Source organism: Sarcophilus harrisii, chromosome 1, assembly GCF_902635505.1.
Source record: "Sarcophilus harrisii chromosome 1, mSarHar1.11, whole genome shotgun sequence".
NCBI lineage: Eukaryota > Metazoa > Chordata > Mammalia > Dasyuromorphia > Dasyuridae > Sarcophilus > Sarcophilus harrisii.
The window spans coordinates 313,418,809-313,444,943 of NC_045426.1; the positions used below are offsets into that span (position 1 = coordinate 313,418,809).

The window sequence follows — 26,135 nt, forward strand, 5'->3', positions numbered from 1 at the left end:
TGCTTTCCTTTCCTTCCTTTCATCCCTCCCTCCCTCCTTACTTCCTCCTTCACTTTCTTCCTTTCTCTTTCCTTCTCTCCATTGCTTTCTCCCTTCCTTCCTTCCTTCTCTCTCTCTCCCTTCCTTCCTTCCTTCTTTCCTTCCTTCTCCTCCATGCCTGGGGACTGTTATTTTTCTTCATGAATCAGAAAAAAAGAATGGTCCTTTTCCCTGATATTTGTCCTATTTACCTAATTTCTTTTTCAAAATTTTGCTTATTTTTTAAAAAAGTATTTCTTCTCAATGATTCCTACTGCTACTAAGAACCTTGCTTATAATAAATTAGATCAAAGAAACAAACAAACACATTGGCTATGTCTGAAAAGACCTACCTCATTCTTTACCTATAGTTCTCTATCTTCATGCTTAAAGAAAGCATTTTTCACTATCAGTCTGCTCAAGTTCCAGTTAAGCACTCTGACTGTACTTCCCCACCAAGCAGACCCTTGCTATTGTTAGAAGTCTGTTTTCATCTCATCTTTAATGTACAGATCACTTTCCCCATCTCCATGCCTGCCTTTCCTAGTTTTCCTGGTCTATCACAGTCTTAATCTATAGCAGAATTAGGTCTGTTTTTGACAGATGGGTGGGAGATTCCAAGAAGTATGAGAGCCTACAGATGTTTTTACATGATTTGAAACCATTAGAATGTAAGTTCCTTAGGGATGAGGGCTATCTTTTGATTTTCTTTGTATCCCCAGTGCTTAGCATAGTGCCTGGCACATAGTAGGTGCTTAGTCAATGTTTACTGACTAAGAGATGTGGTCCCCTAGGGATCAGGAGTATTGCTGCTGACTCTGTGGCAGGTCCAAGAGCTTTTGCTCCTGTGTCAACCTCTGGTTAACCCTTGTCACTTGCCAGGGTGATTTCATCTTCTGAAGGATGACTGACATCTAACTTAGCTCCAGTCCCAAGTAGGCAGCAAGAACCAAGATCCTTTCCTTTTTCTTGAAAAGCTGCTTTAGCATTTAAGTTTAAAATGACTCATTCAAGGTCTTAGAGGATTTTGCGAATGTCCTGGGGTATCCAAAATTATCAGCTTGCTTTCCACCTTTTCTTCTTGTTGTTGTGACTCATAACATTGTCAATCATTGAACAATGTGCACCTGAACAGCTGTGTCCACTGAGGGGCTTAATCAACACAGTCTTGTTGTTCCAGAGCTAGAGATGTGTGTTCTACTGATGGCAGAAGGCTGAGCTTCTCAGTGTTACACACAGACCTTTCATGCCAGAATGATATAGCGGACATTGAAACGCAGTCAGAAGACTAGCGTTTAAATCTAAGTACTAGGAACTTTGGGCAAGACTCTTGACAGACCGTTTTTGAGCCTCAATTTTCTTATCTGTAAAATAAAGGGCTTGGACTAGTTAACCTTTAAGGTCTCTCTGACGTCTAAATCCATGATCCTTTGATCCTAGTCACTTTTGTGCAATCTCTATGAGGTGGGAAAAATGGGTCTGCTTGTATTAATTGTGGGAATTCCCTTAAGGTATGAGATAACCCAGGACTTCCTCTCCCCTCCCCCCAAAGGCAAAGTATGTGCAAGTAAATTATCATCCATATAATCTTAGATCCACTTGCCAGAATTTGCAGGAAAAATTTTCGTATGCCTTTGTAACCCTTGGGCATTTGACCAAGATTGCAACATTATTTTCAGATGGATCGGTCTCAGGGAAGCCATTCCTACGGTGGATATGTAGTGGTGCAACGGACTGTTCTTTCTCCTAAGCTTTGAAAAACATGATCAGCAGATCACAGTCCATAGGATCAGATTCTCTCTGTTATGGAGTGGGAGAGAAGTCTTCCCTTCCATTCTTAGATCAGGAAACCGGCACCAAGAAAAGCTATGGGGTGCATTGGACAGAGTACTGGATTTGGAGACAGGATAAAAGCCAGCATCATATACTTACTAGCTGTGTAACCCTAGAATACTCACTTTACCTCTGCCTACCTCAGTTTCTTGATCTGTAAAATGAGGACAATAATAGCACCAATTTCAGAGGATTGTTGAGAGGATAAAATGAGTTAATATTTGTAAAGCATTTTGCAACCCTTTAAAGTGCTATACAAATATTAGCTATTATTTATGACTGTTCCAAGGTTACACAAAGTATCAAGACTAAAACTGGCACTAAGATCTTGGCTATGCCTAATGGGGGCCAACAATTCATGTGGGTTACAAAGTAAGCTCCTTGAGATGTAAGAACTTTCACTTGTATCTTTGCATTTCCAGGGGCTTCTGCACACAATGCCTGGCAGGTAGCAGGAGCTCAGTAAGTACATATAATTCAAGTAGCAGAATGGGAGAGAGATTAGGAGAATTGGCTACAGGAAACAAAAATCTTTAGAAGCCAAATTCTCACTTGTCTGAGATAGGAAGGTGTTAGTTAGAGGCCATCTTCCCTCCCATTTCTCAGACCTAAAATAAAGGGAGACAAAGAGCTCAGTGAATTCCAAAGTCCTGGGTTTGACATTCTCCCTTTATGTTGATCATGGGCTTACAAGCTTGTGGAATGATACTGGGAACAAATTGTCCTTCACCAAACAGAAACTCTAGTGTGGAGGATCCTGAGTTAGCTGGGGAAAATGATTACTGCCTTTTGTTCCCAGAATGACTGATTTTTACCCAGAAAGGGTATTCCATCCTCCCTCTCCACCAAATAATAGGGTCTGGTCTATCCTGCACATTCACTTTCAATATGTGACATTGGGCCTAATGTCCTTAATAGGACAGAGATTGGATATATTCTGGTGGAATCACTTTCATTGGAGGCTGCTGAAGTCCCTTCTGACTATCAAACTCTGATTTTGCGGATTTTGTTTTGATACTGATATTGTTAAAATATCAACAATAAAAAGATAAACTTAACATTTATTAATATTTACTATATGCCAAGTACTGTATTAAGAGCTTTTAAAAATAAATATGATCTCATCTGATCCTCACAACAACCCTGGCAGATAAGAATCTGAGGCTGGATGTAAATTCAGGTTTTCCTAACTCCAGGCCTGCCTCTCTCTATCCATTGTGCCAACTAGTGCCTCAATAAATGGTCACACCTGATTGTTGGCATATGCCTTTTCTTCCCTCAGTAACTTGCAGAGGTCATCAAACTTTTTAAATAGGGGGCCAGTTCACTGTCCCTCAGACTGTTGGAGGGCCGGATTATAGTAAAAACAAAAATTTCGTTTTGTGGGCCTTTAAATAAAGAAACTTCATAGCCCTGGGTGAGGGGGATAAATGTCCTCAGCTGCTGCAACTGGCCCGCAGGCTGTAGTTTGAGGACCTTTGAATAGGGTTTGAAAGAAACAAAGTCATATAATCTCAGATGTTCTTGTCCTCGAGTCCAACTCATGCCTAACCAAGAATTCCTGCCACAACATGACTAAACAAATCCGGCCTTCAGTGAAAGCTGACTCTTGAGGCAGCTGGTGAAACTTTTTTCAGAATGACATAATGCACTATTGGCAGGCAGGTGGCACAATGATTAGAGTGCTGGACCTGAGTCAGGAAGATCTGAGTTAAAATCCAGCCTCAGTTGCTCATTAGTTATGAAAACGTGGGCTAGTCACTTCATCTCTATTTGCCTCAGTTTCTTCTTCTATAAAATGGGGGTTAATAATAGCACCTATCTCTCTGGGTTGTTTGAGGATCAAATGAGATAAGAATTGTAAAACACTTAGCACAATGCTTAGCACATAGTAAGTAGGCCCTATGCAAATATTAGTTATTATAATTATTATCTTGAAGTATCAGCTCTTTTTATTATCTCCACTATTTTAAATTGCTTTCTGATAGGAAATATTTCCTTATGTTGAGCTGAAATCTGCCACTGTCATTTTAACCCACTGCTCCCATTTCTTCCCTCTGGGGTCTGAGCAGAATTAAGTTGATCCTTTTTCCTCAAGACCACTCCTCAGATATGGAAGATGACTATTTTGTTCAATCCCTCCCCCAGTTATCCTCTTGTCCAGGGCAAATGTCCCCAATTCCTTCAGCCTAAGTTCTCATTCACTGGGCAGTCGTCCTGGAGGAAGCTTTTGGCTATGCTTCCTGGTGGTCACTTACCAGCCTCATGGCGACTCTGCACTTCTGGGCATCACAGTTCCCATGTGGAGATGGGGAGATTGCCTTAGAATTATTATGACCAAAGGCAAAAAGGTCCAAGATGACAGGGTGGTCGGGGTCTCGTTTATCAATTACCACCAGGGGCGTGTGGTTCCAGATGGTCAAGTTCAGATTTTCTGTGTAATTAGCATGGCCAGGACCAGACTCGAGTGTTAGAATAGTCTTTAGAGCAGCTTCCATCAGGTCATCCAGATCCTTCAGAAGATGCTTTACCTTAGAATACCTAAAGGAATAAGGTATGTCATGAGGGTGAAGGGAGCAGTTGCCTGGTGTACCTGCGATGACTTAATTAAATAGCTTGTAGCTACATCATCCTGACCTCCTGGAGGATGGCAAGAAAACCAGAGTGATGGGGCTACTGTCCTGATTGATGACTTAATAGAACACAAGAGGCTGGGAGGGGGAGGGGGAAGCACTAAGGAGGTTTAAATTGCTGACATTAAAATCGCCAAAGAGAGGGAACCTCCCTCCTCACCTCCCTGATCCTTCAGGTGGGCATGGAGACAGAGGCACAAACTGGTGGCTGTGCCATCCATCACAGGTTGGAACCAGAAAGATCTGCAGTTGACTGTTCTGTTTGACTGCTGGGGTCCTGGGGTGATGATCAGGGCAAACAAGCCAGCCTGGCAGACAGGTTATAAAAATCTTACAGCTCAAGATTTTGTTTGTACAAACCAGACACCGCCCTTTGGTGTGCATGTTGAGGGAGGAGAAATTTGAGGAACTCCTCCCAGGTGTTATCTACACCTGCCCCAGCCCCACCCATATAGATCTTAAATGAAGACAAGACAAAGGAAAGGAGGGAAACTTTGTCAGAGGGGACACAACCAATACTAGATCCGTGTTCTCCTCAACACAGGGTCATATGGCTCTGTTCTGGGTACTTTTTGCAGGGGATGAGACTAGCACCCTGGTGAGCAGCCAAGGTTTTTAAGAAGTTTATGAAATTCAAATCTAAAATTACACACATAATTTGTTCCATAAATGTGAACCCTGCTAAAAGTGAATACAGATGAAGAGAAGATGAAGACAAATGGAAAAGGGAATGACTCCCCGAGGCCTCAGTTTTATCCTATGTAATGGGGCAGATGAGATGTTCACAAAGTGCTTTGTAAATCTAAGTCATTACTGTTTATATGATCTATAAGTCTATACAGATTATATAGAAAAGATCAGAGAAACATAAATTTAGAGTTATAAGGAACCTAGAGATCACCTAGTCCAAGATTCTGATTTTATTTCATTTTTACTTATCAAGTATTTATCTCTTTTTCCTCTCTCCATCTCTCCTTTCCCACAATAGTGGAAAACTAAAACAGAACTCTTGTAATAAATATGCATAGCCAAGCAAAACAAATTCTCCTATTGACCATGTCCAGTAATTGATTTACTTATGAGAAAACCTGAATTCTGGGTTTGCCTATGCTATACAGGGATTAAGAACCAGAGGTGAGATTTGAACTTGGGTTTAGACTCCAAATTCAATTTTACTAAGCCATCCACCTTTCTGTAACTATCTCCTCTGAGGACAAACAGTTCCAAGAGGAGGAAAAACCTAAGTTAGGTATAAGACTGAACTTGATTTTAGAAATTGGTTAATATTAGAGATTCAGAGTATCCTTTCCCTCAGAAAAGAGCCTTATACCAGATGTTCCAAAAGCTTTAGGTAGTTTTCATTTATTAAATCTTATAAGCTATTAAACTATGCACTTTTGAGATATCCTCCTTATTCATTTGGCAACCATCTTGAGCAGGAAGAGGAGGATGACCAGATTTTGGCAAGATTCCTTTAAAGCTATGAAATGATTCTTTAAATCTCACTTTCCTGGGGCAAAACCAAAATTTTTTCCCATGTGTTTGGGGAAAATCCCCAGAATTACCTACTGTTTGTCTACTGTATCATCTTTCCACTTCAGCATCTGCCTCTAGGGTTCCATTGTGAATACTGAGTATTCCTGGAGTACCCCACCCTGACATTCTCCCACCCCTTGATTTCTTTTTCATCCCTTTGCCATCAAAACTCTATGCTGGGTTGTCTACATAAAACCCACCGGAAAGGGCTGGCATTGCAGATTGTAACTGCTGGGAATTCCATGGTTTTGAAGCCAATGGCGAGGGTCACGCTGACCTCCCAGCTGAGGTAAGTCTGAATGAAGATGCTCCACTGCCACAAGACAAGGGAGGCAAATAGCAAGGTGAGGATAAACCACATCACCTGCTTCTTAGGCCCCTCACAGATGATGCGTTTGGGTCCATGAGTGTTGGTGTTGTCACAGTACCAGACCAGAAGTTCCTTGTAGGTATAGCCTGGCCCTTTCTGAAGGCGGTGCAAGCATTTCACCAGGTATTTTTTCAGATGCATGTTGGATGCTTCCTCATAGAATCCCCTGGGATCTGAGGGATGGGGAAGAGAGGAAAAGAAAAGCACAAAATTAATTTCAGCATTTCTGTCAATAGTTTTTTGGTCTTTAACCATCTTTGACAATGAATGCCCTTCAAGACTGAATGTATTTTCAAGTATCCTTAGGTGATCTCTTCCCATAGAATGTCAGCTCCCAGAGAGAAAGGACTGTTTCATTTTTGTTTCTCAGTTGACAGTGCCTAGTACACAACAGGTGTCTAATGAATATTGATGATTGATTGAATACTTTGCATGCTATTATCCCTAACTCATGTGACCACAAAGGCACTCAGAGTGACAGAATTGTATGAGATTTGTATTTAGGAGGGAGCTGACTTTGAGTCCCAGGTATAATGTTTACTACTAGTTGTATGAATATGAACAAGTAATTTTCTTTCTTAGTTAATTTATCTGTAAAATGAGGATGATAATCTTTGCATTGCCATATGCACAGGAAGGAAAATGCTCCATAAATCCTATTATTTTACGATTATCACTACCACCACCACTTTTTTGTTTTACATCACAGTTATTTCTGCATATACTTCCCACCATAACCATGGAATCCTCTCTTGTAACTAAGAATTTATTCCATGAGCTTTATTTATTTTATAAATGGGAAAAAAAAACCAATATAATGACCATATCTGACCATATATACAACATTTTGCCATGGTTGTTTCCCACCTCTTTTTAAAGAGGAAGCAGATCTATTTCATTGTTTGTCCTTTGGAATTGTTGTTAGTTTTTCAATTATTCAAGGTCTACATTCCTTTTAAGGTTCTTTTCATTTATTTGGCACACTGGTTTTTTATGAATTTTACCATATTTCATTAAATTATTCATATTTATAATTTATTGTTGAATGATGATATTTCTTTACATTCATATATCACACTTTGTTCAACTCCTCATTGCCCGATCAATGGACACCAACTTAATTTGTCCAGTTCTTTGCTACCCTGCTGCCTTTTTTAGGACTCATACTTTAAACATCAGAAACATGTCTGAGTCAAGTTCACTGGTCTAGTCTAGGAGTCTTAGTGATGGAAGTACTGTGCTCTTTTCCTGACTTGGAGAAAACCATCCATAGTATATCTAAAATATTTTTTTATTTTAAAATTATATTTCAAAACATCTAGACTTTATGGAGAGAGAAACACAAGGAATTGGAAAGGAGAATATGTCATCATTATTAAATTTCTTGTTTTTCTATTAAGTGGACACATTCAATTCAGATGAATTTCGGTAAATAAACCTATACCGAGGATCTATTCTGTGCAAGCACTGTGCTAGGTTCTAGAAAAAAAAAACAAAAAAAAAAACATTAACTTTCAAGAAATTTACTGGGGAGACAAACCAAATAATTATAATTTAAGATTACTGGATGCTATGAGAAATTTAAGAAAGGGAGCTTATTCACTCCCCAGAACCCATTCAGATTAATAAAATGGTCTAGGAAGGCCGGAGAACTCCAGAGTTACTCTGAACAGGGTCTTGATGGAGAGAAAGGATTTCAACAGGCAGAGATAAGAAAGATAAAGAGAAGAGTGGAAAGGATATTTCTTAGGTATGAACAAAGACTTGAAGGTAGGAAAGGACTGGATGATTATGGGAAATGGTAAGGGGTACAGAATGTCAATTATCTTAAGGGATATTATACGGCTGGAAAGGCAGGTTAGGACTAGATTATAGGAGTATCAAATTGAGAAACTGAAGCATCATTCAATATATAATGACTAAACAATGGTTACAAAATGGTACCAGGTCACTTTTTTGGTATGTTAATTTATTTTTATATTTTAATTTTATATATATATATAATTTATTTATTTTTAATATAAATTTATATATATATATATATATAAGTATTTTTAGGAATGTATACTGATGACAATAAAAAAATGAGAATATAAACAGATTAAATATAATAAAGTAAGAGGAATATGAACAGAATCAATACCACTTAAGGAAGCAAAGAGGATAGAAGCTTCTAGGTTATTAAGATGAGATTATTATAACTAAATGATGAATTTCACTTTAAGATCCTTGGGTAAAAAAGAAAAAAATATAGTATAATGTAGTTTTCATTTTAAAATCTAAGAAAGCATTGACCAAAGACAGACAGATATTTTCCTAGTACTAAACAAACAATGTCCTTTAGTGAAAAGGACATTGGATAATAGATTCCTTCAATATAGTTTTTTTGTTTGTGTTTGCTGAGGCAATTGAGGTTAAGTGACTTGCCCAGGGTCACAGAGCTAGGAAGTGTTAAGTGTCTGAGACCAGATTTGAACTAGGGTCCTCCTGACTTCAGGGCTGGTGCTCTATCCACTGTGCTGCCCAGTTGCCCCTAACTTTACTCTTCTTTGAACCCTGGTATTTCTTTTGGGATACGTTGTTACATGTTACTTGAAAGCTCAAAGTCTCCAGGCCACAGTAAGAACAAAAGAAAAATTCTGTAAATCTCATCTAAGATTATCAAATTCTTTAATAAACTCTGACTTCTAAAAAAAAATGCATCACATTAGAGAAGGGGATGGGAATAAGCATTTATATGGTCAAATACATGCCAGGTATTGTGCTAAGCACTTTACAAATATCCCTATAACAATACTGTGAGGTAGATGTTATTATTATTATCCCCATTTTAGAGTTGGAGAAACAGGTTAAGTGACTTGCCCATGGTCATACACTTATAAATATCTGAGATGAAATTTCAACTTCTTGACTCCAGACTACTATTCTAAACCACTGAATCATATAGCTATCTCTAGACATGGGTCATGTAAATTTTCATTCAAGTCTGCTGTGTTGATATTAAACCATAACCAAGATTATCAGGGAAGAGGACTTTTGGAGAACTGAATTTTGTAGTTAACTGGGGGTCCACCTGAAAATCTTTTTTATTTCAGTTTTTCTTTAAGAAATGTGATACAGTAAACTCTTTGGATAGCATGAACTATGCTTTTGTCTTTCTTGTATCCCCATTTAGCACACAGTAGTTGCTTAATAAATGCTTGTTGGGATTGTATGATAATCAATTGTGATGGACTTGGTTCTTCTCAACAATATGGTGATTCAAGACAATTCCAATAGACTTGGGATGGAAGATGCCATCTGCATCCAGTGAGAGACCTATGGAGACTGAATATGGATCAAAACATAGAATTTTCACCTTTTTTGTTGTTTGTTCATTTGTTTTATCTTTCTTATGGTTTTTTTCCTTTTACTCTAATTTTTCTTGCATAGCATATTTGGAAAAGTGTTTAAAAGGATTGCATATATTTAACCTATATCGGATTGTTTGCTGTCTTGGATAGAAGGGAGATAAGAGAGAAAGGGAGAAAATTTTGGAACACAAGGTATTATAAAATTGAATGTTGAAAACTATCTTTACAAATGTTCAGAAAAATAAAATACAATTGAGAAAAAAATAAATGCTTTGATGCATTTTTTTTCAGATGAAGAAAGCAAAGCTATCTATAGTCTTATGAAAAATGCTTTAAATCACTATAGATGCAAATTGATATAACTGGGGTAACACCTCAGGAAAATGATAAGTGTTGGGGAAGATGTGAACAAATTGGGACACTAATGCATTGTTGGTGGAGTTGTGAACTGATCCAACCATTCTGGAGAGCAAGTTGGAATTATACCCAAAGGACTATAAAGCTATCTTTTGATCCAGCAATACTACTACTATTAGATCTGTATCCTAAACAAATCATAAAAAGAGAAAAGGACCTACACATATAACAATATTTATAGCAGTGCTTTTTGTGGAGGCAAAGAATTGAAAATTGAAGGAGTGCCCATCAGTTGGGGAATGGCTGGTCAAGTTGTGGTGTATGAATGTAATAGAGTACTCTTGTGCTATAAGAAATGATGGGCAGACAGATTTCAATAAAACCTGGAAATATTTATATGCACTGATGCTGAGTAAAAGTGAGCAGAACCAGAAGAACTCTGTACACAGTAATAGTATCACTGTGTGATGATCACCTGTTACTGACTTAGCTCTTCTCAGCAATACAGTAATCTAAGATGATCCCAAAAGACTCTTGATGGAAAATGCCATCCACACCTAGATAAAGAACTGATGGTGTCTGAATGAAGATTTCAAAGTATAGTATTTTCAATTTTGTGGGTTTTTTGTGTGTTTTCTACAAAAGGGTGAGTGTGTTTATAAAAGGTAAGGGTTTTTTTTTTTTTTTTTTTTTTAAAACAAAAGGTTTTGTTTTTCTTTCACAACACAACTAATGTGGAAATGTGCTCTAAAAAAAAGCTTGTTGACTAACTAGGGAAAGAACCTGGGATATGGAGTCAGAAACTGACCCCACCTGGGTGGCCTTGGGGAAATCCCATAATGTCTCTTAGGCCTTTCATCTGAAAAATTAGGGAATTGACCTCAATAAACCTTTTTAATCAATGGCCGTTATCATCATTATTAGTAATAATGATGATAATAATCTTTTCTCCACTCATCAGTCCTATCCTCTCCCACCCCATGTAAATAAATAAATAAGCCAAACACCTTTCCCCTAAAAGCAGAGCTCAGGAAAAATTCTGTTTAATTGAAGGTTTCTATCAATCAGGGTTTCAACCTTTCTCCAAGATATGAGATCACTTTATAGACATGATCTCACTCATTCTCATGACATTCTTTTAAAGCAGGTAGGTAAAGGTATAATTATCCCCATTTCACAGATAGGGAAGTTAGAATCTAAAGTGACTTGCCCAGAGTCACACAATGAGTCAGAGGCAAACATGGAAAGAGACTGACTCCCTCACTCCCTGTTGGCCAACAAAACCCGCCAGATCATATTTGAGTTGAAAGACTGCTAGGTGAACAGACTACATGACAAGACACTAATTAGTGCTTTAGGACTTCTTCAAAATGGGTGTTGTAAAATTTGGAGTAAAGGGAAAGAAGGATAGTTTTGTTTCTTTTGCACAGTCTTCCTAAGGCAGGCAGTAAGGTGTAGAGTGGATGTAATATTGTACAGTTAGAAAGACTTAGGAAGAATTGAGTTCAAATCCCTTCTCAGACACTGCCTAGATGTATGCTATTGGGAAAATCATTTAACCTTGACTGCCTCAGTTTCCTCATACATAAAGTGGGAATAATAACACTACCTACCCTGTAGGGTTATAGTGAGGATGAAATGAAATACTTTAAATTGATTTTCCTTTTTTAATTAGACCTCTGATTTCATCAATATAAGGAGCACCTAGTTAGCAGTTTTCCTCATCAAAGCAAATAAGCAAAGGATATCTATATCTATATTTATATAGATACAGATATATCTTGAATGAATGAATACTGCTAAAATCCCCATAACCATACTTATTGCATTGTGTAAAAAATGAACTCCACAAATCTAGTTTCAAATCCTAGTCCTATTTCCTATTATTTTTGTGGCCTAGGGAAAATCATTTGATCTTTCTGAGCCCAGTTTCCTCCTTTGTAAAATGAAAGATTTGTACTTTATTATCTCTAAAGCCCTGTATCTCTAAGGCCCTGATCCTATGATTCTTTTTTTTTTAAATAAAGCTTTTTATTTTCGAAACATATGCCAGATAATTTGACAACATTGACCCTTGCATAGCCTTGTGTTTCAGATTGCAATGAGATATTTGTAAAGTGCTTAGCATGGTGCCTAGTTTAAAGTAAGTAAGACTTTTGGGATATCCTGCATTTTGGAATCCCGTGCAATAAGTATGACAAATATAATCATCCCCATTTTATAGAAGAAGTAACTGAGGTTCATAAACAACTAATTAGGTGGAACAGCAGAGATAGAGCTGGACCTGGAGTCAGGAAGAGCAGAATTAAAAATCTGAACTCAGATATTTCTAGCTATGTGATGCCAGACAAGTCATTTAATCTTTGCCTCAGTTTATAATTTATATTAGATATGTATATATTTAATATAAATAGAGATTATAATAGTATCTAGCTCTCAGTGTTGCTGTGAGGATAAAATGAGGTAATATTTGCCAAGCACTTTGCAAATCTCAGAGTATAATATAAATCACCATCATCCTCATCCTCATCCTCATCTTCATCATGATAGGTTAAGTAACCTACCTGATGTCAAACAGCAAGAAAGTGACAAAAGTGGGACTTAAGCCCAGGACTTTTTAATACAAACTCAGTGTTCTTTCCACTGTTTCATATTGCCAAGATATACACATTTGTATTCCCTTGATGCTGCCACCTCCTGGTCTGCCCTCCTTTGGCAGAATTATTCACTACTTTCTCAGATCTGGCCTATTTTACAGAGAAGTGATGGTTATGTTCTATTTCCATTCAGAAAAAGTTATGGCTTCGGAAACATGTGGGGCCATGGGGCAGCTGAGGGAAGAAAGGCAGAGAATGACAAGATCCATAAAATGATTAAAATATGGTCATCTGAAGAACACAGGATTTAAAACTGGAATGGACAATAATAACAACAGCAGCACTACAATGTTCTTTAAGGTTTGAAAAACTCCTTCCATATGTTATCTCATTGGATTCTCACAATAACATTCTGGGGGAGGTGCTAATACTATTTTCATTTTACAGCTGAGGAATCTGAATCTAATGAATAAAACGCTAGCAATTTTTCCCCAGGATCAACTAATAAGTTGGTTTAAACTCAGGATTTAAACTCAGTCTTTTCTGACTATCAGTATAGCTTTCTATCTACTCTACCATCTAGCTATTTTCTTTAGTTGATAATTTGTTGGGTATATGATAGTGGGGAATCCTTTTGAATAGGGATTAGATTAGATAGTCACTGAGATGCATTTGAATTCTCAATTTTATGATTCTATGACATTATTTTGTAGTTGAGAAAGCTGAAAACGAGAAGTAAAATGATCAGCATAAGATCACACAGCTATAACTAGCAGAGTTGAGATTTCAATTCAGTTCTTAGGATGACTAATTTGGGACTCTTTTCCATCAACTCAACTAACATGGATAGTGGGTGCCAGATTAAATGGAAGGCTTTCTTCATGAGGTATTAGATGTAACAATTTTTAGAGTTAGTTCGTCACAGCCTGAACAGCAGCATTTTTTAATAGTGCTATTTTTCTTTTTAACAGAAAACTCCCCATTTCTATCACAGGACTCCAGTCCACAGGTTGGAACTCTGATAACAATGATATTGCAATTATTCTTGATGATAATGATATGGAATGTCCTAATTATTTACAACATGTGGCATCCTTCACTAATTTAACAAGATAAAACATAATGATGTGATCTGAAGGAGAAAGGATTAATCAAATTTTAAGGTGGATGCTCTCTTCTCTAGCAAGTTCCCTTATTCCCCAAGGGTGCTGAAATTTATCCAACCTGGTGGAAGTTCGAAGGTTTTGTCAACAATAATGTATACTTTATCCACTGTCATTGTAACAAAGTAGGAACCTGTCTTGCCTCAAGGGCTGGATAAAGTTTGCTTTCCCTTGAGTAGCCACCTGGGTTTGTGTGTTGATCCAGTTTTGAAGATGCAGTGTGTGTAAGAAGTCATGACCATTAACATGGGTGCCATTTCCTATTTGACAGTAGAAAGGATCTTTTGAAGAGAGGCTGGGAGATTTTTTGCTTTAGCTACAGATGTTGATGGTGAAATTCATTGCTCAGGCTTCATATTTATTTGCAAAATTTTGCTGTTATTAATATCTTTAGTCTTTAACATTGCTTCATTTCTGAATATGCTTCTGTTCCTTTCTCTATTCAATGAGTCATCCCTTATAACAAAGAATGAAAAAGAAAGGTAAAGAAAAAGCAGTCTGGCAAAACCACAACTGTGTCTGATAATATGTGCAATATACTCCAATATTCCTCTAAGTGAATTTAGAAGTCCATGCCATCCAAACCCCTCATTTTACAATGGGACTCCGAGACTCAGAGAGGGTATATGACTTATACAAGATCATTAAGTAAGCACCAAACCTAGGACTTGAACTCAGATATCCTGATTTCTCATCCATTTTTTCCTTAATAATGTTAGAACATATCACCTAGAACACAGCATAGACCAACAGCAAAAGTCCAGAGTGAGACTCTCTGAGCACTGTTTTCTTAAACTCACAAGAAAAGACAAACTCATAGAATTTCATGACCAAGAAAAGACTCAGAAATCATCCAGCCCAATCTAGCCATTTTATAGATAAAAGAACTAAAATCACTTATGGCAATCAGTCCTAGAACCCAGGTCTTCATACTCCAATATAATCATGTGTATTTTGGAAAGCCCAGAGTACTTAATCACTGCAATTAAGGGATCATTATGTGTTTGGCTGAGGTGAAGGTACCTTGATATCTGGAGTACCCCTGTATCCAGAAGAGGTCATCCAATCACATCACAATTATTGCCATAGATTTCCAGAAGGAAACCTATAATGGAGATTTTATCAGAAGATCACAGAAATGGTCTTCAGATATGAGAAGAAGAAAAACCACTCAGGTCATTAAGTTTCCCAAACACAGAAAATAAAACCAGTTCAGAAAAAAGATTGAGTTTTGAAAATTTGCTCTTTCTAAAACCCTGGCTCTATTAATTGCTAACTCATTTAATCTCTCTGGACCTCAGTTTCCTCAATCTGTAAGTGAGGGAGTTGGATTAAATGATGTCCATCGTTTCTATGCTATGAATCTTGTCTTTTAAAAAATTCAAAATTTCAAACTTTTCAACTAACAAGCACTTACTTTCCTTTCCTCCCAACTTAAAAGAAAAACAGAGAAAACATAGTCAAATAAATCAAACATAAATTTTTATGAACCCTTCATTTTGATATTTTGTAAATACTTTGTTCCCCTTCACATGATTCTTAATACAACTACAATAGTCTATTTGCAGTTCATTGAACACTATAATTCATATTCCATCAGTGCTTTTTCATTGACTGCCTTCCAAAGCTCTACCCTTTAATTTCTGCCTGTTTCCTTCAAAATTCAACTCAAATCCCACTTTCTCCAAAAAAATCTTTCCTAATCTTTCCAATTCCCAGTGCCTCACCTTCTCAGAGTCTGTTCCTTCTATCTGCAGATATCTTACGTACATAGTGATTTGCATGCTATTATTCCCACTGGAATGCACACCTTTGAGGAGAGTTTGTTCTTCTCTTTTCTATTTTCAGCACAGTGCCCAGCATAAAGTAAGTGATTAATAAATGCCTGTTGACTGGCTGAACATACTAGTAAGTGACTCCGGTCTTAGAAAGGCTTCTTGACATGTGACAGGCTAGTATTAAGTCATTTAAGCAAGACGGAATTAGTCTTAGGTTCCATGAGCAGATACAATCTCATCACCAGAAACTTAATGATGCCAGACGGCTTCTCTGTGTAAAGGTTCACAAAAATCTATCATAAACTGGAAACTATTAGGAAACACTATCCTGGAATACCACTGGATATATTTTGTAGCATCATTGAATATTACAGGGGACCTAAGATTTCTAAGAATGCTGAATGAATGGTAAAAAGAGACCAATAGAGTCAGCTTACTTCCTGGGAACTGGTAGATATGCACAAATGCTTAGACAGGTTTACTTCTTACCTCTTAATTTTATTTGTGTCAGGAAAAGAGGAAAAAAAAATTTGTGTCAGGAAAAAACTTGTTATTGATGACTCAGAGACACCTTGTCTTCTTTTCTCACTTTAAATGCACACTATCTTGCATAGTATGGACATACCTAATGACTCTACCGCTTGATTTTCTATATGGCTAGATGCCAGCAGGCTTTGAAAGTAAAGAAGGTTTAAAACTCCTTTTCTACCTTCTACGTCCATCCCAACTAAGGAAAATTTCACCAAGTTAAAAATGTCATCTGTATCCAGAAAGACTTATGGAGAATGAATGTGGATTGAAACATTATTTTCACCTTTTGTTTTGCTTGTTTGCTTTTTCTTGCTCAGGTTTTTTCCTTTTGGTCTGATTTTTCTTGCACAACATGACAAATATGGAAATATGTTTAAAGGGATTATATGTGTTGAGCCTATATAAGATTGTTTGCTGTCTTGGGGAGATGGGAGGTAAGGGAAATGAGGGAGAAAAATCTGGAACACAAAGTCTTACAAAAATGGATGTTGAAAACTTATCCTTACATGTATTTGGAAAAAAAGACTATTGAGAAAAAAACCAAAAATGCACACTCAATTCATTTGGCCAAAATCTTGGACCTGGATATGTGGCGCAGAGTACCAAACTGCTTTTGCTTTCTTGTTTCCCTGTTGGCCAAATAAGATCTGTAGGTTGTGGTATAGTCACAAACTTCATAAGCTGTATGTATTGTCTCAAACAGGGACCCTCTTGGCCTTCGTCTTCTTTGGTCTGAGGCCTCAGATGATTGTGCAAGACTGAGTAGATGACCTGGTTCTCTACATATTTGACTTGTGTTCCAGCACAATGAGTCAAGGTTTGAGGATCAGGAGTTTGCTTCTATGTTATCAACATGAAATGTTCATTTGGGGAGGCAAATCTGTCTTTCTTTGCAGTACAGTTACTGTTCAGATGTGAGCAAAGCCCAGTGCTGAATTGTGAGACACTCTCCCTATCTCATGTCCCCCAGGCACCTGGGGGTGAAATAATTTGGAAGATATCTGTAGATATCTTATAGTTAATATATGATCTATTTAACCATGTTTCCTGAAGATTGCTATCTCCACTTTTCTGATGGGGACACCTGATCCAGAAAGTCAGAAGCAATATGGGAAAGCAAAAGGCTTTACATACTTCATAAACTGAATGGCCTATTCCTTAATGACTGAGTCAGTTTAAGTGTGAAAAATTTCTTCCGCTCTGTGAACAACCATGTAAGTATCAACTAGGCATTGTGTAAGTGCTGAAGATACTAAGGAAAAAAGGGGAGAATGTCTACACTTAAAGATATTGAGGAAATAATATATAAGCATAAAAGTGAATACAAATATTTGTAAAGTAATTTCAATGTATTTTTTGGGTGGGGGGCAGGGAAGGCAGTAACAGCTTGTTCTCAAATAAGCAATGGTACTGAAGCTGAGCTGGGAAAGACAAGGGATTCTGAGGCTCATGTGAGCAGGGATTATATTCCAGACAATGTCCAGGAGACATATGCAAAGGATGGCTATGGGTGGATGGAATAGCACATGGTTGGGGCAGCAAACAGCATGGTCTGGCTAGACTGGAGAGCATGTGAACAGGGTAAAAGGATTTAAATGTCAAATGGAAGAAATGGCATTTGATCCTAAAAGTGATAGGGAGTCACTGAAGTTTCTTGAGCAGAAAAGTGCCGTAATCAGACCTGTCTTAACAAAATCAGTTTGGCAGCTATGTGAAGTATAGATTGGAGAGGGGGAAAACTGGAGGCAGAGAGCCTGATTATAAAGCTACTGCAATAGTCCAGGTAAAAGGTGATGAGGGCCTGACTAGGGTAGAAGACAGAGATAGCCACAAATGTAAGAAACAGAAAAAACGGACTCATCCCTTTTTAGGGTTGCTTTTAATGGGCTGCATACTCTTGTGAAAGAGAGGGAGTGAGGTTTAGGAGAAAGAGAGCTAGGAAACGCTAGGTTAAAATCCCTTGATACATGCTGACTGAGTCCACAGGGCAAATCCCTTATTTTCTCATTGTTCCCGAGCAGCTTTCTAGGACTGTTCCTTATAAAACAAATATAGATTTATAGTGGCAGAAAGAATTCATTTCCCAGAAGTTATCTCTACCAAAGAAATCACGGGTCCCATCCAAAAAATCAACTAACCTACCAAACCTGCAAAACTCCTTTGTGAAATGGAGATACCAAAGGGAAGGAAACCATACAAGTTAGGGTTCTCAATACTCACCTTATGTAAACAATAACAGCTCATATTTATATAGTGATTAATAGTCACAAAACCCTTTCACATCCATTATCTCATTTGATCCTCATAATAGAGCTATGACATAAAAAAGGTACATGCTGGTGCCCCATCCGTCCCTTTTACAGATGAATTCCTGAATATAGAAGCCAAATGACGTCCTCAATTGCAGTGTTCCTCCCATCATCCCTATTCTTCATTTCACTATTTTCTTTCCCTCCCTTTGTTTCACTTTTTATTACTCAGTCCCAAAAAAGGTAAGTCAAGAGGCTAGATAGCTAGCTACAAGCTTGTTTCATATATTAAGTAGAAAGAACACTGGTCTGGCCATAAGGGGTCCTGGGTTCTGAAGTGGGTATTCATGGTGTGACAATAAGCAAGTGACCTTACTTCTGAGGTTCTAGTTTGCTCAGGGGCAAAATAAAAGGATCAGACAAGATCATAGAGTCATAAGACTACTTCTTTTCTTCTTCTTTTTTGATCTTTGTGTCTCCAGTGCCCAACACAGAATCTGGTAGATGGTAGGTACTCAAAAATGTTTGTAGCAGCCCTTTTTGTGGTGACAAGAAACTTGAAACTGAGTGGCTATCTATCAGTTGGGGAATGGCTGAATAAGTTAAGGTATATGAATGTTATGGAATATTATTTTTCTCTAAGAAATGATCAGCAGATGATTTCAGAGAGGCCTGGAGAGACATGAACTGATGGAGTAGAACCAAAAGAATACTGTACACAGCCACAGCAGGTTTCCTTTTTGATCTTTTTTTTCTTATTTACCATGATTGTGGAAATATGTATAGAAAAATTGCACTTAAAAAAAAAAAGATAGTAGGTACTCAATTAATACTTGTTGATTGATCATTGATTTAGAGGCATAAGAGGCCTTTCAAGCTCATCTAAACTTCTTAATTGCATAGATGAGGAAAGAGAATCAAAAAAGTAAAGAAGGTAATGAAGTCAGGAGAAAAGCTGGACCTGGAATTGTGAAGATTTAGATTCAAATTCAACTCAAATCAAATCAAATTCTAGATACTAGCCATATAGTCCTGGGAAAGCCATTTAACCTCTATCTGCCTCAGGTTCCTCATCTGTAAAATATTTCCATATTTTCTAGATATTGACTTGAAGAGAGAATGTTTGCATCATTTATAGTAAGTACCTAACTTGCCCCGGGATTTCACTAGAGGCTACACCAATCCTTACTATTGTTCTCTAACTGATTTCCATCTTTTTCCTTTCTCTTTTTCCCCTGTTGTTGATATTATTTTATTTTTTAAAGCTTTTTATTTTCAAAACATATGCATAAATAGTTTTCAACATTCAGTCCTGAAAAACCTTGTGTTCCAAACTTTTTTCTCCCTCCCTTCCACCCACCTCTTCCCCTAAGACAGCAAGTAATCCAATGCTAAACATGTGCAATTCTTCTGTACATATTTCCACAATTATCATGCTGCACAAGAAAAATCAGATCAAAAAGAAAAAATGAAAAAGAAAACAAAATGGAAACAAATAACAACAAAAAAGTGAGAATGCTATGTTGTGATCCACACTCAGTCCCCCCAGTACCCTCTCTGGGTACAGATGGCTTTCTCCATCACAAGACCATTGGAACTGGCCTGAATCACCTCTGTGAGGGAAAAGAGCCATGTGTTGACATAATTTTAAAGCCTTGTTTGTTCTCCTTAATGCTTATACTAGTCCTTATCCAGTGTAATCACAATTACCTAGGAACAAATCTCTCCCACAGAAGCCAATTCATTTCATCCCACTGGAGAGACAACTTTATGGCTGAACCTGGAACTCTAGAATCAACCTAACACTGGTGTATACTGCTTTAACACAACCTTTCAAGTGGCTACTCATCTGTTAAGAATGGGTGGAAAGTAGTGACAGCAAATGAGCAAATGTTGCTTATACCTTCCTTCCTTTGCTCATCCTGCTGGGGCCCGATTTCCTTTCCAGAGGGTCCTGAGAAATGTCTCTTCTGCCAGACTATGGAGAGGTGTGGGTAATAATACAACATACCTTACAAACAAAAATGTTGCTTTTCTTGACAAAATAAAACTCAAAAAAGGATGATAAAGCTAAAGTTATTGGGAGGTTGGAATAGTTACTTGATGCTGTTGAAAGTGAAACTAGGACCCCCCTCAAACCTATATTAGTTGTCCTTTAGGTGATCCAAGCCTGACTTTTGGGAGAAGGGGTGAAAGAAGGACAGAGAGAGAGAGAGAGAGATGAACAAGTTGGTCATTTTATAAGTGTATTTGCAAAACTGTCTTAGCAGAACACAGCAGAGGTGGGAGCAGACACTGAGAAAAAAAGGGAACCCCCCCCCCCAATACTATTCTCATCCAATTATTTTCTATCATCTGCCACACTGGGCTTTGGATAAGAAAGAGACAAGTGGAAAAGAGAGAGCTTACATTGCCATTAGAATATAAGTTTTTGAGGCCAGGTTCTGTTTAGGTTGTTTTTTTTTTTTTTTTTTTTTTTTTTTTTTTTTTTTTTTTTTTTTTTTTTTTTTTGCCTTTGTGTAGCAACAAAGTACCTTTCACACAGAAAGCTTAATATATTTGCTAAATTAAATAAGATTGGGAGTGTCAGAAAGAGAAGACAAAGGTAAAAAGGGAAGCAGGTACAAAACACTGTACAGGATTCCAAATATATTCAAATAGAAACATTCTGAATTGTCACTTCAACCACAGATCATCTGGTCCTTATCTTTCCCTCCTTAGGATCATAGATATAGAGACCAAAGGGACTCTCTAATTCATCCTCAATTTACAAATGTAGAAACCCAGGCAGAGAGATTGCTGGCACTTGGGGAATAAGTGGAAAAGATTGGGATTTGAAAAATCTCTTTCATTATACCAGGCTACCTCCCTTCACACAGGACAACTTCCACAAAAAAGAACCTACTCTACTTCCAGAGCTGACCTGAGAATAAAATTCTGTGGCCACCATCGAAAACATAGCCCTTTCATCACTGTCAGAAAATCGCTCTTTACATCTAAGCTAAATTCAGGCTGCATCCTTTTGTCTATAATAGAGTTGGAGACCAACTATTTGTCACCCTCCCTGTAATAAAGTTTCCTTTGAAAATGGACCATATCACCAATTTTCCCCTTATTTGAACAACAATCCCATAAGGTAAGCAGCATATATATTAGCCTCATTTTCATGAGGGAACTGAGGCCCACGGGCATTGAATAATTTAGTCCAAGGTCACATATCTAGTAAGACTTGAAGTTTAGATTTTAACCCAAGTCTCTTGGATCCAAGTCTGGAAGTTTTTTTTTTTTTTTTCAATTTTCTGAATTGAGCAATTTATGGTCTTTCAACCAGATTGTTGGGGTTGGGGGTGAGGGAAAGGGCAGAGTGAGTAGGGGGGAAAGCTGATATTTGGGATTTTTTTAAAAAAACAAATAGATAAACATGCTAGAAAACGAGTCAAGTCAAATTAATAAGTGCCAGGTACTACCCTAGATGCTGGATGTCCAAATATTCATCTTGGTTAAAGTAAAATTCTAAGAATAAGACAATTTGGTTGGGATCATGATTCTGGTGGTCTGTCTGTTCCTGGGGAACTCCAAGAAAGTCAGGAAGCTCTGAATTCAAATTTTCCCTCAGACATTAATCTAGTGATCCTGAGCAACTCACCCCGTTTGCCTCAGTTTCACCATCTGTAAAAATGAGAGTAATAGAGTAGTTGCCACACAGGGTTATTATGAGGAACAAGTGAGATAATATTTGTAAACTATGTTCCAAACTTTAAGGCACTCTATAAATGTTAGATATTGTTGTTGTTTGGGAGCAGATGCATTTCCTGGGCTGGATTAGACTAGACTAATCGCCTTTGTTCTTCCCAGAAGTGTCCCCTTCAGTCCACTTCCTTAATCCACAAGCAAACTGGAAAAAATTTTATGAGCTGACAAAGAACAAAGGAGAAGGCTGCCTCTGCAGAAATGACTTAGCAGCTGAGATTTGACCAATCCTGGACTTTCAAATGCTATAAATCATACTTAGACCTAAAAAAGGAGAGAATCAAATAACGCTTAATCTGAAACCTGGTTAAACATGCGGGCTCAGGTCCTGTGGTTCTCACTAAATGTCTTGGAACAAGCACTCAGGTAAAGCCGTCTTGTCCTTGATGCCTCCCAGTCTGGGTCTAGCCTAGCCTATGGAGCGCACTTTGGACCAGGGCAATGACGAAGGGAGAGCACCAAGGGATCATTCCAGTGCAGAGCGGTCCTAGCTGGCCTTGGCTGACTTGGAGGGTGACCTTCAGCAAATTCCTCCAGAGTTTAGCTCCTTTCTCAGCCTTAGACGTAAAAAGAGCATCACTCTGCTTTTCTTGTCCCAATAAAGCTGGATTCAATCCAATCAATCAATAAACTTTTCTTAATCACCTCCTACTCCCAGGCACAGTGGTAAGCTCAGTGCATACAAAAAGAGACAAAAATATATTTAACTGATAGCAGATTACTTGTCTTGAAGAGGGGGAATGTAAGAGAGAAAAACCTGGAACACCGAGTCTTACAAAAATGAATGCTGAAAATCATCTTTATATATATATTTGTAATATAACATATCATTAATAACCTGAAAAAAGAGAGTGCTCCAAAAAATTAATAAAAGAAATGCAAATCTTTAAAAAAAAAAAAAAAAAACCAAACACCCAAATCAGAAAGAGGCAAAATTCCTAAACTTAGGAATTTACAATCTAATGAGAAAGACAGCATGGAAAGAAATATATACAAAACAAGTTATGTACAGGAAAAATAGAAAATGGTTCAAAGAAAGAAAACACTGGAATTAAGAGAGATTGGAGAAGGTGGGATTTTAGTTGCTACTTAAAGGAAGCCAGAGGTTGGGTGCAGATGAGGGAGAGCATTCCAGACATGGAGGATAACCAGACAAAATGTATGTAAGGACTGTGAGGAATTTGTCCTGAAATTTGACTTGGTAATTGTCTTACTTTTATTTGTAGCAGCTTATTTAGGAAGAGAAAAAAGCAATCTAAATTACTCTTTTAGTGTGAAAATTAGTAGGCAGAATACCTAAATCAGAGCCAGGGAGCAAGGCAGAAGACAGATTAAGGCTGTAGTTCCATTTCAGCTGATTCTCAGCTCTGCGTTCTTGGCTGGTCACTTAGACTCCTTGAGACTTACCTTCCTCATCTGTAAGATGGGTATAATAATAACTACCTTGGTTTTTTTACAAAGTTGTGAGGAGAATCAAATGTGATAATACATGTAAAAGCACTATGAAAAAAAACTATGGAAAAAATGTGTGATGTGGATTTAAAGTAAAATGTAAAGGTTTTGTTTTTCTTTTTCCAGTAAGAGTCAAGTTAATCGCAGACATGGGATCAATCACTGGAGATACAAAGAAAAGCAAAATCAGCCCCAGCCCTCAAGAATCTCAGAAATCAAATGGGAGAGACAACATATAAAGAAATATATTCAAACTCTAAAAATAAATTGGAAATCATCTCAGAGAGAAGGCACTAAAATTAAGGGAAACTAGAAAAGGCTTCATGTAGCAGAGATCTGAAGGAAGTCTGGAAAGCTAGGAGGTAGTAAGTTCTAGGCACAAGAAATAATACTAGAAAATGTCACTAGATCACAATACTCAAAGAGGATTAAAAGTGTAAAAAGGCTGGAAAGATAGGGAGGATTCAAGTTGGGAAGGGCTTTAAATGAATAGAAGAATTTGTATATTATTGGAAGTAACAGGGAGCCACTGGAGATTACTAAAGGAGGGGAAGGAAGTGAACGAGATGAGGTGAGATCTTTCAAGACAGTTGTGAAAATCGAGTAAGGCTTCATCTATTTCAAAGTTTGAGTAGGCCTGAAGGACTTTAAATATTAAGTCAAGGGTATACTTAAGCCCCCTCCCTGCTATCCTCCTGAGGGCATACTTAAGTCCCCTTGTTATCCTCCTGTGACATCAGTGTCTTTCTGTTTAGGTCAAATATGGGCAACTATGTACTTATTGGTCAAGTTCAATTTCTTGGGTAGTTCTTGAGTTTAGAATGTAAGATCCTCAGCCAATAAGGATGAGGGTCAGTGGTGGGAGGGGGTATTTGAGTTAGGGATAAAAAGTGTTGACTCTGCCCCCTACGGTGTCTCCTCCCTTGGATTGTCTGCTCAGTCTGAACCACACAGTTGTATTGATAGTCACACATACTTTAAAAAGATATTTCTATGGCTGAGTAGAGACTAAATAAGAGTAGGATGAGACCCAGAAGCTACTGTTGTAGTCCAGGTTTGAGACCCAGAAGCTTTTGTTGCAGTCCAGATGTGAGACCCAGAAGCTACTGTTGTAGTCCAGGTTTGAGGTGATAAAGACCTCAGAGGAAAAAGGAGGGCAGATAGGAGAGGTGTTATCAAGGTGAAGATGATAGGATTTGGCAACAGATTGAATATGGGGGCAGAGGACAGTGGGAAGTCAAAGATGACACCTATATTTTGAGCCTGAGTGAGTGGGAGGATAGAAGTATCCTCCATAGTCATGTGGAAGGTAGGAAGAAGAGGGGGTTTTGGGGAAAAAGATATTAAGTTCAGTTTTGGAGGCAGAAGAAAAATAAGTGCTTATTAATTGAAAAAAATTTTAAACATTTAACTTTAAACTGTAAAGTTTAAAGTTTAATTTAAAATAAAAAAAAAAGTGGAACATAAGCATGATTTCAGTAAAAAGTGACCTACTTGAGGGTCAGAACTGTTTGCTTTTGTCTTTGTGTCATCCATGACTCATATATGACTGGAACATATTGGTTGCTATCAGCGGACCTTAGTGCCTCAAACAAGGACAAACCAAAAAATTTCCTTCAGATAGTGCTTTTGCCAGGGATTCCTTATATAGTCAGACCCTACATGTCTGTTGGGGAAAGATAGGATTGTGCATACATGGGTTTTGAATTTAATTAGCCTTGTCCATTCGCTCTCCACTATAAGTAATCATAGAACTCTAAGCATGAGTTTTGTTATGAAAAAATTCTGCTATTAAGCTAACAAACAAATGGAGAGTGTTCCTGGTGAGGCAAGTGGGAGAGTGCTTGGCTTGAGGGAAATTGGCTTATTCCATAAAGTTTGGAATGACTGCCATTTTGTTTGTGTTGTAGTTATTTTTTCCAGTAATTATGTTTTCAAATGCCCTCATTTTACAGATGATGAAAGAGAAGCTTAAGGAGGATATGGGTCTTGCCTTTGCCATCTAGCTAGTCAATAGCAGAATTCAGACTAGAATTCAATTAATTCTCTTGGCTCTTGGCAAAGGAAACAAGCATTTATTAAAGACCTATTAAGTGCCAGGCACCACGCTAAGTACTTTCTGGATATTATCTTATTTGATCTTTATAACCCCCATATGAAGTAGGTAGTATTATGACCACCATTTCACAGTTGGGTAAACTGAGGCAGGCAGAAGTTAAGTGACTTGCCCAGGGTCACAGCTAGTAAATATCTGAGGCTGGATTTGAACTCAGGTCTCCCTAACCCTAAGCCTGGTGCTCTATCTACTGTGGCCCCTGACTACCTTAGTCCAGCAAAATATCATTTCTGTGCTTTTCAATACAAGATGCTGCTTCCCTTCTTAATGCTGGATCCACAGCTATACTGTTATATGGTTGAATATAGTTATATCACCCCTTGAATATTTTTTCCCTCTTTAATTTACATCTCTTTGCCCCACTCCACTGATGCATACACAATCTCCTTCCTTTCCCTT

General features: G+C 37.8%; 1 protein-coding gene across 1 annotated transcript in view; it reads right to left on the reverse strand.

Annotated features, from left to right (window-relative positions):
- Positions 1 to 26,135, reverse strand: part of SCNN1B (sodium channel epithelial 1 subunit beta) — an 88,782-nt gene that overhangs the window by 32,134 nt on the left and 30,513 nt on the right. Inside the window, exons 2-3 of the mRNA XM_003761746.2 lie at positions 6,221 to 6,563; positions 4,110 to 4,392 (exon numbers count right to left, since the gene is read on the reverse strand). Of these exons, the coding sequence (XP_003761794.1) occupies positions 4,110 to 4,392; positions 6,221 to 6,531 (594 nt within the window). The 5' untranslated portion in view covers positions 6,532 to 6,563. The remainder of the gene's footprint in view (positions 1 to 4,109; positions 4,393 to 6,220; positions 6,564 to 26,135) is intronic.